Below are 13372 nucleotides of genomic sequence, written 5' to 3'. Positions count from 1 at the left end.
GGCAGAGTGGCATAGTGGGCACGGGGAGCCCTGGGGTGGGTGACGGCGGCGTTGTGCACCTGCTGTGAGTGGGGTGACACTGGTGTGTGTACAGACGTGTGAAAACAAGAAGCTGTACGCTTAAGATGTGCACACTTCACAGAAGATCAATTACAACTTTGTAAACAAAAAGTTTTAAAATTACTGTGTAATGTCATAATCTATTTGATTAAGGTGTTAGTGGACTGTGAGTACCCATGAAAGGTCTCATCTTGACTTTAAAATAAAGACATTATGGTTTCTTTCTTTTAAGTTATAAAATTATCTTTTGGGAAGATAATTATCTTACTCCTTGTTTAATCTAAGGTAGAACAAAATATGCTAGAGGCTTTTTATTTCCCAGCAAAATGAAAGCTTATATATCTGTGGTAGCAGCTGATTCGTTCAGTGTTACTGGGGAGTAAGATGTCTTAGAAAAGTACTTTTTCCAGATAACTAAACTTTCTCTTTTTGGGCCATTTTTTAAGAGCCCTTCTTAAAAATGAAAACATTAAGGGGAAGTCAGAAATATGAGAGGTCCTTGCTTTTCGCAGTTCCGGAGAGGGAAATGGGAGCCCAGCTGTGCGTTTGGCGGGGCCCTGCCTGGGCGGCTGTGAGGCCCCGGGAGGAACGCAGGCCTGCTGGGCGCGGAGGGCGCTCGCCAGCTGCGGGAGGGCCAGCAGGGGTCTCAGCGTCTCACCTGAAGGCCACACTTTTAATCCAGATTTTTGCTGTCTCCTACAGTGCTGATGCTGGGGTCACGAGCGCACTGGGACAGTTACCTTCTTAAGCGGAGGATGTCCAGTTAACTGTTCATCGTGTTAGAATGTGGCCACCAGCCTCGTCACTGTATTGACTCGTTATTACCCTGTGGTGATACAGCTCTGGGTTTTGCAGCTTTTCTTTTTTCTCTTCCCAAATCAAGCTCTTGTCTTTGTTCTAGGCGCTTAATAGTCCCCTCCTTGTGCCTTTGTCTCATCTTCCCTTTCAGTTCGCTGTTCCTAGTCGCTTCTGGCCCAGACCAGGAAGCTCAGCTTGTGTATTAAATGAGAATCATTTACCCATGTGTCGCATTCCAGGACAAAGTTATTTCCAGAGGCTCCAAATGAGCTCTTTCCAGCCTTTCCGTTTCCTTGTGGTCTGCTCGGTGCTTAGACAGTCGGGCTGAGAGCCTGCGTCCCGGCCCGTGTGCACTGGCTGTCGTCGTCCGCTGGCCACAGCCTGTCGTGGTGACACCGTGCTGGAGAAGGAGCGATTTTAAAGTAGTGTTACAGACACGTTCCTTTTACCGTAGTTTGCCCTGGAATTGCCTGCTTTTCCAGCTTATGAATTAATCACGTTTATTTCTTTGTATTATGTTTATATTATTTTATTTTACGTAGCTGCCATTGTCTTCACCAGGTCAGTGTTCCTTGGGTGTTACCAAAAAGTAAAGGAGATTAAACCGGTGGTTACGTGGACGTTGGATTCTCTGTTACCAGTCTTGTGTTTGAGGAGCTGCTAGCCTATGGGTCGATGCAGTTGAGAGGTTAATTGATCGCTTTGTGGGACTGTGCTCTCACTTTGGCGTACAGAAGTGAGGACGTGTTGAAAAAAGAGTAACCTGCTTTGCGTTCATCGACCGCTGATTCTGTAATTGCTTTCATTAATGCATTGGTTTGAAAGTATTGTCCTGAAGACTAGGCTTAAGATGGCTCTTTTCTGCCGATATAGGTTTGCTGGAGAAATCAAGCACCATTTACTCGAATTCAGCAGAATCGTTTCTTCCTGGAATCTGCAAAGAATTGATTGGTTCATCATTAGATTTTCTTGGACAGAGTTATAATGAAGAACAAACGATGGCAGACAGCCTGATTAATAATTTTCTTAAAATTGACGACGGGCTACTTGCCATTTCCAAAGCTCACGAAGAACAAGATGAAGACAGTCCGTGCAACCGTAAGCAACCCTCTGCCGTGCTGGCTCGCACGCGTGGCTCTTTTCTGCACATTACGCTTTGTTCTGAATGGCTGTTCCTCACATCTGGCTTGTGCTTTCTGACGACGGTAAAATGTTTTAATGGCGATCATATGATCATCTTTTATTTGGAGAGGATTTCTTCTAATAATTTTTCTTCTTCTTTCAAGTGTTCTCTTCAGATCGAGCAACCCAGTCCTTCACGATCCAGGTGGCAGGTGCCTTCGAGCAGCTGGTGGTGCTGACCACACACTGGCTGAGTGACTCTGTGTCTTGCACCAGCACAGCCAGCCTTGGGGATGAATTGAGACAAGAAGTTAAAAATCTTGGAGGCTACTTGCAGTTATTTTTGCAGGTAAGTTGATCTGCTGATCACTTGAAGAATTTGGTTGTTCAGTAAGGATTTCTTGACTTCCCACTGTCTGCATCTTCCCCAAAATTAGATCTGCGGGTTTCAGAGGGTTACTGGTTTGAACTCCTGGGACTGTGGATGCCTATGATTGATTTATTGACCCAAGATTTCACATGGCTGTCTGTGTGCCGGGCACTAGGAGGGCCAAGTGACTTACGAATACTGACTCCTGTAATCCTCACATCCACCCCAGGAGGGCTGCGGTGATTTCACCATTTCATAACCGAGGGAGTAGGGGCGCTGGGAGGGTGAGTGGCCTGTCCAGGTCATGTAACTGGTAAGTGATGGCTTTGAACCCAGGCAGTCTTGGGCCCAGAGTTGTGCCCCCTCCCCTCACACCATGCGGGCCCCCACGCGGGCTGTTGGGGAGGGAGGCAGAGTCTTGCTCTGGTTATGGGTTGGGTTTCAGCTGGTGGTGAGCTAGTCGCAAGCCTGCTGATACAGAGGCCAGGAAAGTAATTTTGTTTTCCTGCTTACCTGCATCAGATAAGGTGAGGTTGGGCTGTAAGGAAGAAGTAGGATGAAAGCTTACTTTCCCTCACATAAAATCCGGAGGTAGGCATGGCGGCTGTGCTCCAGAGTCCTGGGGATCCTGGCTCCTCCCCGTGCACCCTCCGTGCCTAACGCATGGCCCTTGATATCAGGGTCCACCAGGGCGGTGGAGTTCAATGCACAAGTGGAAGGACTGACAAAGGAAGGGCCAAGTGGGCCTCCTTTTAAGGGAAGTTTCTGGAAGTTGCCATATGACATTTGTATTTGTGTATCTTTGGCTAGAGCTTCGTCACATGCCCTCATCCAGCTGCAAGTGTCACTGGGGATGTGTTGTTGTTGTTGTTGAGGAAGACCCACCCTGAGCTAACGTCCGTGCCCGTCTTCCTCCACTTTGTATGTGGGGTGCCGCCACCACGTGGCTGAGGAGGGGAGCAGGTCCATGCCTGGGATCCGAACCTGTGACCTGGGCTGCTGAAGCAGAGTGCGCGGAACTGCAACCACTCAGCCACGGGGCTGGCCCTAGTGTTTCTCATTCTGGATGGCTCTGTGCCGACCGCATAATCAGGGTTTGGTTCTGTGGAAGGCCTGGGGATCGACCTTGGAGAATACCCAGTCATCGCCCCGTCAGAGCACTCCTGCCTGAGAATTCCTTGAATATGCCAGGAGAGCAGGTGTGGAGATACCAAAAGGGATAGGTGTCGCTTGTTAAAGTGGATAATTCGGCCTCAGGACAGCATGTTCTAGAATATCTGGACAAATCTGATGCTACGGTGCCCGCCAGACAGCTCTCCACCGTGCTTGTTGCAGTGGAAGTTTGGTTGTGTCAGCCTCCTGAGTGGGCTGTTTACTTGCTCGAGTTTGGAAACCGTTCTTTGACAGTCTGGTCTAACTGCTCAAACCGAAATCAGACGTTTAGTTTGAACGGCCCATTGCTCTCCCCTGGAGGTGTTTCCGGGTCTCCCCAAGGCTTGGTGAGGCATTTCTCTTACTGCCTCTCCGATGACCGTGTGCTTCACCTGCTGTGCCCTTTAATAGGCCATATTATTTCAAGCCTCCGCACCTCAGCGGACAGTGAGCTCTTGGCAGGTAGAGGGACACGGGTGTCTTTTCCCACAAGGACTCACTGTGTGGTGGATGCCAAGTTGGGCACCGTGGCCAAGTTAACTGTAATTCACCTCGGATGAAGGGTCACTTTGGACAGAGGAAGCAGGGAAATGGAATGACTCAGACAGGGGGCACCGCAAAGCAAGGGCGCGGGAGTCCCGGATGGAGGGGCGCTCTGACAGTGCAGGGCCGCCAGGATGGAGGGACGGCTGGCCGGAGAGCCCCGAGGGTGAGCCCGCGCTCGCGCCTGGAGACAGAGGCTGGTGAAGGGCGGTCTGTGGTGGAAGCGAGGGCGAGAGGCTCTTAGTCGACTCGCAGATTTTAGAGGCAGCACAGGAATCAAGCACAAACCAAAACCTGCCATTGGCACCTGGAAATCCAGGGTTTGATCCCGTGCTCGGTTAGTTGTCTGTCCTCGGGCGAACTGCTAACGTCTGAGTCCCCCGGTTCCGCCCCCGGAAGGTAAGAATTGCAGTGCCTGCCCGGCAGGGGCGCTGAGGGGTCAGCTGGATTGAGGTTGGAAGAGGGTGCCGCTGGGGTGCCTGGTATGCAGTTTCTTTCCTTCTCTTCATTCTCGAGGAAGAATACTTTGAACTTAACTCGGGGGTTGTGGCCTGTAGTCCTGTGAGAGACATTTCTTGTAAGGAACCGGATTTAGTGACTGCACTTTCTACGTAAGCATAGTTTGAGCAGCCTTCCCAGGTAGGGGGGCAATTAGCACATTCCAGAAAGCAGCCCAAGGGCAGTGTTTGAAGAGGCCCTACAGAGACGAGTGCAGGGCCAGCCGTTCCTCTCGGTGTGCTCTGCTGTGCACACGGGGCCTTTTGTGTGAAGGGGGGTTTGTTTTTTCCCTTTTCCCTTCTCTTCCCGCTCCCTCTCCTTTTCCTTGTCCCTTGATAAAAGAAAATATCTTTATTAACCATCTGTCAGGTGGTTATAGGGACAGGAAAAGTTCAAGGTAAAGAGCCACTGTTCTGTTCTGTTCTTTCAGCATTCAGGTATCAGTTCTGTCTTGTCTGGTGAATCGTGCACTTGCCTCGTGTCTCCTGCTGGTGTGTGAGGCCTTGGGGGGGGGATGATGTTCCCATCACTCTGTCACCGTTAGTAGCTTAGGGTCGTGCTGTCCGGTTCCAATGGAGGCTTTGATGAAGCAGAGTCACTCGAGCAGTGAGTGCAGGGTGTGTTTTCTTCAGACTGGTCTTCCCATCTTTCCCTCCCTTGCAATCTCACGTATCTGATGCACTCGGCCCTTTTTATCTCACAGGGCTGCTGTTCCGACATTTCCTCAATGGTGAAGGAGGCTCGGAAGGAAGTAACCCAGATTGTACAAGGAGCTGTAAAGTCTGTGGGACAGCTGGCGGCTCTGAAGGGGAGCCAGCTCCGCTTTCTGGAAGGCAGTCTCAGTAAGGCTGCCGGCGTCCGGGTGAGTTAGCATGGTTAGCGTGGAGACGTCACCGCAGGCCACAGTAGAGACTTCTGATGACAGTGTTACCAAACATGATACGTTTTTATTTTTCAAAATGGCACATGCTTTAATAGTTTAGCAATAAGATTTGAAACTGTTTCCGTCTAGGTTGGTTAAATGTCCTGGTGCTTTTAGAACCCTCGCCATACCTTTTGGAGCTGTGGTTGGGTGACAGCCATGTGCTCTGGAGGGTTCGCTCCGCCAGTCAACACAGGAAGAGTTCTGTGATTCTGGAAAATTCGTATTTGCTTGCTGTAATTATTCGTGCTGCTGAAGACGTAGGATTCTGTTAGGATGTTGCCGTGTTCTGGCCGCACGTGCCCTGCCTGAGATGACACACATCCTCACATGTGCACGGGTGCTGAATTGCAGAGCTGCTCATTTTCTTTCCTTACAGACTGTTCGTTCCTAGTCCGGCTTTAGTTGAACTTAATAAACTCGGAATGTATTAAAATAAGTCTTAAATATTAAAACAATCTTAAAATAAGCAGAAAATATAACTTAATTATTGGACCACTGAAAATACATATAAAGCTTGAATTTGCCAGTTAATGCTCACAAACGTTTTCTAGGAGGAGTTCGTGGACGCTGTTTGCGAGGGTGTGGGCGTGGGAGTGAAGACTCTCCTGGATTCTGGACTAGAAAAGGCGAGGGAGCTGCGGCAGGAAGTGTTGATGCAGTGCGCCCAAGATGAGGTACGGCGAATAAAAGGATGTTCTGTATTGCACCAGTAGTTGACAAAGCTGACTTTTTAAAATAGTTTAACTCAGTGAATTAGATTTTTGTGAATTTACATATTTTAGTTTGTGTTGAACTATTTTTTACTGAAAAGGCTCACAGTGTCGTGCGTCACCATGATGTTTCCCGAGTTACTCTTGCATCACTGCCACCTCTGTTTGTATTTTGCCGGGTCCCGTCGTGGCTTTTGTCAGTGGGAATCTGGTCTGTGGACAGACTCCTGAGCGGAATGGAGCGTGGCGGCGACATCTAGTGTCCACTTTCTGCTTGTCCTCTGCCGTGTCTTGGTTCAGGTCTCTGCTTTTCCACTTAAGAATGGAAACCACCATTTATTGATCCCATCTCTTGAAGTAAATATTTTGCCAGGGGCGTTCACATCAGTTATTTCATGTGAAGATATAGAACCAACGGAGATTCGAGTGACTTCCTAAAACGCGCCTCTCCCCGCCTCATCAGCCGACTGGCATTCAAGCATGAAACCCGTGCCATGTGAGGGGTGGCCCATGGGCAAGGGCCGGGTTCTGACCTTGGCACACCTGCGTTCAAACCTGGCTCTGTCATTTCCAGCAGTTGTTCATCGGGGCACTCGGTGCTCTGACCTTGTTTCTACACCCGTCGTGTACTAATGTCACAGGTCTGAGCTGTTTACTTATTGAATTGCCTCCTGGTGACAGTCACTGGACCAGGTCTTTACATGTAATAACAGTGAACCTCATGCCTGGCGAGGCAGGAGCCCATCGCTCCCTGAGTGGCACTGGGTGGGGCACCTCGCCCAGCCTCCCTGAGACGGGTTTGCATCCCACCTCCTCGACTCCGTAACGCAGCACGCCACGTAAATCAGTTTTGTAAGTTGTGGTTCGTATGATTTTCTTTACCTGCAGTTACTATTGGTGAGGGGGGATTGGGAAGATGAAAGTTCAGGTCTAACGGCTGTGAATTTCAGAGACTTGTCTCTTCTGGAATCTTGTTGTAACGACTTGTTAAAACCACCCCGCCCGTTCCCTTTGTCCTGCTGGAGCCAGTCGGTGGGACAGAGCTGCGTGGGGGCGTTTGGGTTCTGAGACCGTCCCGCGGGGATGAAGACTCCTTTAGTGCATGTTGGTTATCTGGGCCGCAGGCACGCGGAGGCCCGTCAGCTTCCACCCTCTGGGTAGTGGTTTCCAGGAAGGCCTGGAGTAAGTTGGATTCTTTTCTTTTGGGAAAACCTTTGCAGTCATGTCCTTGCGGCTCCCTTGGCTGAGGGGAACTCCACGGAAGCCAGAGGGGCTCCAGCCCTTCCCCGGATCACGGGGCTGTGTCGACCTGTCTGCTCAAACAACTCCGCCTCTGGAGAGAAGCGGAGCCTTATGCTCTCCCCTCCCTCCTGTGCAGCCCTGAGCCTCTCCGCCGAGCCTCACGTGCTCCCTTTGAAGAGTGAGGATGACCATGCATACTTTATAAGATTGTTCTGAGGGGCGTGGCTTAAGAACAATGTACAGGAAAACACCAAACCTGGCGCCTGGCAAGCCTGAGGCCCCTCGCTGGCTCCTGTCCTCCTCTGCATACGTCTGCCTCTCTCACTTTGTGGTTTTGTTTTGTTTTTAAAATAAAAGCGCATTCAAGAGGAGTTCATTCAAAAGGAGTATTGCCACTAAGTTACGATCTGTGGGTCTAATCAAGTTCCAGCAGCCACGAGGCTGCTGTAGGTTCTTGGTGCCGCTTTGAGGAAAGGGCTGCTGGAGCTTATCGGCCCTCTGCTGACATCTGGGGCCTGGTTTTGCCCGGCAGCAGCGCCCTTTATCCCTAAAACATGTCATCGCTGTTTGCAAAGTAGGATTTCTGCTGGCAGTAAGTGCAGAAGGGTCTAGAATAAGTTAATGAAGATTGGAGATGAAACCAGGAATGCGAGTGTGCTCAGGAGGCAGAAGGCAGGGTGTGGGTGGCGGCTTTGGGGTCGTTCCGAGGGTCAGGCCATCCGGATGGAGCTTCTGCTCCCTGCAGTCTGTGCGGCCCTCCACCCTCCCTCCCCGCCTTTCTCCCCACAGGCTGCCGGCGCCACGCTCTTATTCAGGGGGTTTGACTTGTGTTCTTGTTACGTGAGAACTCATAAGGCCCCACAGAAGGAAAACAGAATATCCGAAGAAACAGAGATAGGCTCAAAATAAGGCGCTGGAGCTTTAATTTTAAAGCTGGAGTCAGGGGAGGAAGAGGAATTGGATGTTCTTTTTTCACCGTATCGAGGAAACTGGAGTTCGGCCTAGGAAGAGCCCTGTGTGTAAAGCCGGGTCAGTCTAAGCAGGAAGCCCGGGCAGACATGAAGAGAACGCCCGTCGGGGTCAGCCCTGAGCAGTATGAAAGCAGAGGCTTACGGTTTAGATCCGGAGTCTGAGGGGCTGGATCCGCCTCCTTGTTTGTAAAGGAAGACGATGCACATGCAGCCTGGGGCTGTAACTGGGGATCGAATCATAAAGCATATGTGCGCGAAGTACGTCAGGCTGAGAAACATGAATATCGTGTGGGCTCACTTAGGTGGGATCTGAAAACACGGAACTCCTAGAAACAGAACAGATTGGTGGTGGCCAGAGGTGGGGGGTGGGGGCAGGGGAAATGGTGAAACAGGGGTCAGGAGGTACAAACTTGCAGTTATAAGATAAATGTGTCCTGGGATGCACTGTGCAGCATGGTGACTATAGTTAACAGTACTGTATTACGTATTGAGAGTTGCTAAGAGAGTTGATCTTAAAAGTCCTCATCACAAGAAAAAAAAATTTGTCACTCTGAGATAATGGATGTTAACTAAACTTATTGTGGTGATCATTTCACAGTAAATCAGGTCATTATGTTGTACACCTTAGACTAATACAATTTATATATCAGTTGTATCTCAATAAAACTGGGAGAAATGCATCTATAGAGTTCTTAGAGCACAATATTTGCTTGATACATTAGTTACCTCACCCCCTCCAAGGAAGTTTTGGAAATTTCATTCCTGTAAATATTTAAATATAAGACAAATGCTATTATTATAACAAATATCAGAGATTATCCATATCTAATGTAGAAATCAATGTGCATTTTACTTTGAAAGAAATTCCACTTATACGCTTTAGGTTCTCTGGCTGTTTAACTGCGGTCCCAGTACTAGAACTCCAGTCTTCTGATATCTAGATTAGAACTTTCCTCCCTGTCTGCTCCCACAGAGTTGTAGGATCCTTATACTTCTCAGTAATTATCTTTGAACACTCCCTGTAGGCCACGGAGCAGCTGAGCGCCCGTGCCGTGCGGCTGATTGGGTCTCTTGAAAACATCTTTGCTGAATGGAGAACAGTAAGAGACACTGGCTTGTTTCTCTGTTTAATTTTGCTGAGTGCGTTTACTGTTTCATTGGCCTCCCGTGCAGATCTCTCTGTCTCAGTCTTTCTCCTGAGCCAGCTAACTCCTGTGTGCGTTGGGTCGAGTGTGTACAGTGGCTCTCTCGCTGCTTCCTCTCGGGTGTCATCGCTTATTAATTTTAGCGATGGATAAGATATTGATAAAAGATTAATATTAATGTATTTTATCTATTCCTTGCTGCTCCTGGTTTAGTAACTGTCAGCTTTTGCTTGGATAGTCATTATAGGCTAAAAAATTGTTTCATAATCAATAAGCTCAAAGATTTTAAAACAAGTGAATTAGATTATTTTATTCTCATGTCACAGGTAAATAGAAAAATATACACTAAGTATATAATCAGTGTGTTAAAAAGAGAAATTTCAATGGCTTGAAAATTTTTATTTAAATAAATGAGAGCTATAATGTTAAACTCTTAAAAATTTAATAAATTTATCTTTTATGATATTGGATAATAAATGATACTGTTATTTTGTTCTCGTGTAATAGGATGATTGGACTTTGACTTAAAATTAATTAAAAATTCATATTTCTTTTGACAATAGCAGTTGTTAATATTGAATCTTGGTCCTGCTTGTAAAGAAGTTAAGCTCTGGTGAGGAAATGAAACTCTTTCTCTTTCTTTGAAGATAAGGTTCTGGCAATTACAATCATCTTGACCGAGGCTTACTGCCATGTAGCCTAGTATGTATTTTAAAAATATTAACCTCACTTACACAGAAAAGCTTCAGAACTCACGTACAAGAAGAAAGTTCCGGATACCAAGATTTGAAGAAGATGCTTCATCTTGCCCCGGAATTCCTGAAGTTAAAGCAGTGCTTGGAGCAAACTGTTGAGATGGTCATTTCTGCGCTGAGAGGTGTGTGTTCCCAGCGGGCTTTGTCGCTGGAGCCTCAGGCGTCTGGGTTTCTGGTCTGATCTCTTGCTAAAGCCTCTTGATGCCTGCATTGCCATACAGGGGCTCGTGATGGGGTCCCCTTCATAGGTCACTCCTCTGCCTCCATAGTCAGACCCCGGCCACCACGAGCCTCCGCAGCAGATGAGCTGAGCGGCCTGCGGTCGCGTGGGGTTGTTGTGACAGGGTCCCTTTGGGGTAAAAGGCATCTGGACTCTGGGCAGGTGGTAAGTCCCTGTGGACAAGGACGGGGTCTGAGCTGTCCTCCTCTGTGCACAGGCTGCCGCGGTGACGTCGGTCTCCTCAGGAGGCGCCTGGAGAGCCTCTGCAGCCTGGCCAGGGGCCTTCGTGACGACTCCCGTCTGTGCGCCGCTTCTGCCGCCGGCCCTGAAAGCAGCGACCCTCAGGCCGACCCCCGGGAACTGGAGTCGCTAGCCAGCTCACTCCTCTTCTCTTTCGAAGCTGGAGAAAGGCCTGACTTGCTGAGACCCTGGGAAGTTTGTCATCAGAAAACCAGAGCAGGAGGAGCAGGGCCCGCCTCGGGCGGGAGCACAGGCGTGCCGACGCGCGTCTCCGAGCTGCACGGCGCGGCCCCCGCCCGGAGGGTGCAGTGGGTGTGAGTGCTGCGTGCGGGCCCTGTGAGCGCGCGTGTGGCGTGCACGCACTGGGGGATTCTGCCTGGGCGACGTGGGGCAGACGCTGGAGGAGGAGTCCTGTAAGACGCGCCCCTGCCCTTTGCCTCTGCGCCCGCAGACAGCACTTGCACGCCCGGCGTCCTGAGTGAGCGCGCGTTCCCGGGAGGCAGGGATGCTGGACCAAGGCGGTCGCTGCAGGGCGCCGCTGCCAATGCGCCGGGTGCCTTCCAGGAGCTTCACCGCGGGCCACGCCCCAGCTGGCTCGCATTTCCTGTGGCACTGGAGCCGGGGTGCTCGCTCAGGTTCCCTGTGTGTTTCTGATCGTCCGCGCCCCGCCGAGTGGAACTTCCGCCGTCAAGTTCTAGAGGTGGAGAGGGTCGTGGAAGGACGCTTCCCGAAGCTCGCACCTCCTCGCAGGGCTTCCTGAGGCTGCAGTGTGAGACTTCTCCTGCTACTGTTCCGTGTTCAATCTTTTCTTCCTGCTTCCAAACTCATGGCTTCGTTGGTCAGAAACCTTTTCGTGTCTTTGTAGTTTTGTATACATATATTTATATTCTTAAGTAAATTGTCATGCAGTATTTGAATGGTGAAAACGTATTATTAAAATTATGTGCAGTAATAAACGTTAGAAAGAGAATACCTTTAATAAAGCTTGTCAGCGTCAGAATCGTCCCTTAATCTAAGGTTGTTTTTTTAATTGATTTTCTTCATTTACTTTATTCCTGACTCAGAATTGCTGTAATAGCTCTGCCTGGGTGATAGCTATCCTAGGGTTGCAAACCCACAAGTAATTAGGAAGCGCTAAGCAGATGTTAATATTATGACTACTACTTAGATTATTTTTAAACATTGTTCTGCCTCTTTCTAGTCGGTTTATCTGGGATGGATTTATCCCCGTGTCCTACAGCGAAAGAGCTTGCACTCTAAAGTTGGACACGTTCTTCACACACTCGGGGCCTGAGTCCCAACGAGGCCACGTAGTAATGCTTGTTGTTTATCGAGGCAACATTGGCTTATAACATTATATGAATTTGAGGTGTACATCAGTGTATTTCGATTTCTGTGTCGATTACATCATGTTCACCACCCAAAGACTAGCATCCATCGTCACTCACACGTGCAAATCACCCCTTTCACCTCCACCCTCTCCCCTCCCCTCTGGTAACCACCAGTCCAATCTCCGTGTCTGTGTGTTTGTCATTGTTTTTATCTTCTATCTGTGAGTGAGATCATACGGTATTTGACTTTCTCCGTCTGTCTTATTTTACTTAGTGTAATACCCCCAAGATCCACCCATGTTGACACAAATGGCATGGTTTCATCTTTTATATGGCATGGTTTCATCTTTTATATGGCTGAGTAGTATTCCATTGTGTTTATGTACCACCTCTTCTTTATCCATTTGTCCTTTGATGGGTGCTTAGGTTGTTTCCAAGTCTTGGCTATCGTGAATAATGCTGCAACTAACGTAGGTGTGCAAATATCTTTATGCATTCATGTTTTCATGTTCTTTGGATAAATACCCCAGCAGTATATTCTTAATTTTCTGAGGATACTCCATACTGCTTCCCATAGTGGCCGCACCAGTTTGCACTCCCACCAGCAGTGTGCGAGGGTTCCCTTCTCTCCACATCCTCTCCATCACTTGTTGTTTCCTGTCTTGTTATTATGGCCATTCTGACGGGAGTGAGGTGATATCTCATTGTAGTTTTGATTTGCGTTTCCCTAACAATTAGTGATGTTGAGCATCTTTTCATGCTCCTGTTGGCCATCTGTATATCTTCTTTGACTTTAGACAAGTTTCCTGCTGTCTTCACACCCATTTTCTCATCTGCAGAAAGAAAAGTCACAGCCACCTCATGGACCATGTGAGCGTTAAATGAGAAGAACGTAGGAATCACTCCTGGCAAGGAGCAGTAGGTTGTCAGTGAGTCCTTTCCCATCACTAGTTACAGACCCGTCTTTACGCGTCCGTGACCACACTCAGTGCGCGTGTATGCCCTTTAAAACAGTCTACCAATGTACCAGGTTACACTGCGATCCTTTAAACATGGCATGTTTGAAAATACACCTGCACCATTAGGTTCATGATAATAAAGAGAACTAAGCGATATCTTACTGCCCTTAAGGAAAGTATAGTGTGATGTGGGTGTGTCCTTCATGAGACACTTCTGAAATTTTTAGCAAAAGATTTATTGTATAATCTAGTTAACTAGTTAGCACACTCGAATTTGCAGTGCCTACCTATGTGTCAGTAACTGTTTTGAGGTTTTACCTAAATATGGAAA

The 13372-nt window shown here is 48.6% G+C and overlaps 1 protein-coding gene across 1 annotated transcript in view; it reads left to right on the top strand.

Moving 5' to 3' along the window:
- KIF14 (kinesin family member 14) overlaps positions 1-11742 on the top strand; it is a 52431-nt gene extending 40689 nt beyond the window's left edge. Inside the window, exons 24-30 of the mRNA XM_046680050.1 lie at positions 1732-1956; positions 2145-2329; positions 5247-5405; positions 6020-6142; positions 9417-9491; positions 10275-10413; positions 10729-11742. Of these exons, the coding sequence (XP_046536006.1) occupies positions 1732-1956; positions 2145-2329; positions 5247-5405; positions 6020-6142; positions 9417-9491; positions 10275-10413; positions 10729-11069 (1247 nt within the window). The 3' untranslated portion in view covers positions 11070-11742. The remainder of the gene's footprint in view (positions 1-1731; positions 1957-2144; positions 2330-5246; positions 5406-6019; positions 6143-9416; positions 9492-10274; positions 10414-10728) is intronic.
- Positions 11743-13372: the final 1630 nt, after the last annotated feature.

This window comes from Equus quagga, chromosome 12 (genome assembly GCF_021613505.1).
Source record: "Equus quagga isolate Etosha38 chromosome 12, UCLA_HA_Equagga_1.0, whole genome shotgun sequence".
NCBI lineage: Eukaryota > Metazoa > Chordata > Mammalia > Perissodactyla > Equidae > Equus > Equus quagga.
Note: the sequence above shows the minus strand (reverse complement) of the source record. Positions and strands in the feature narration are given on the sequence as shown.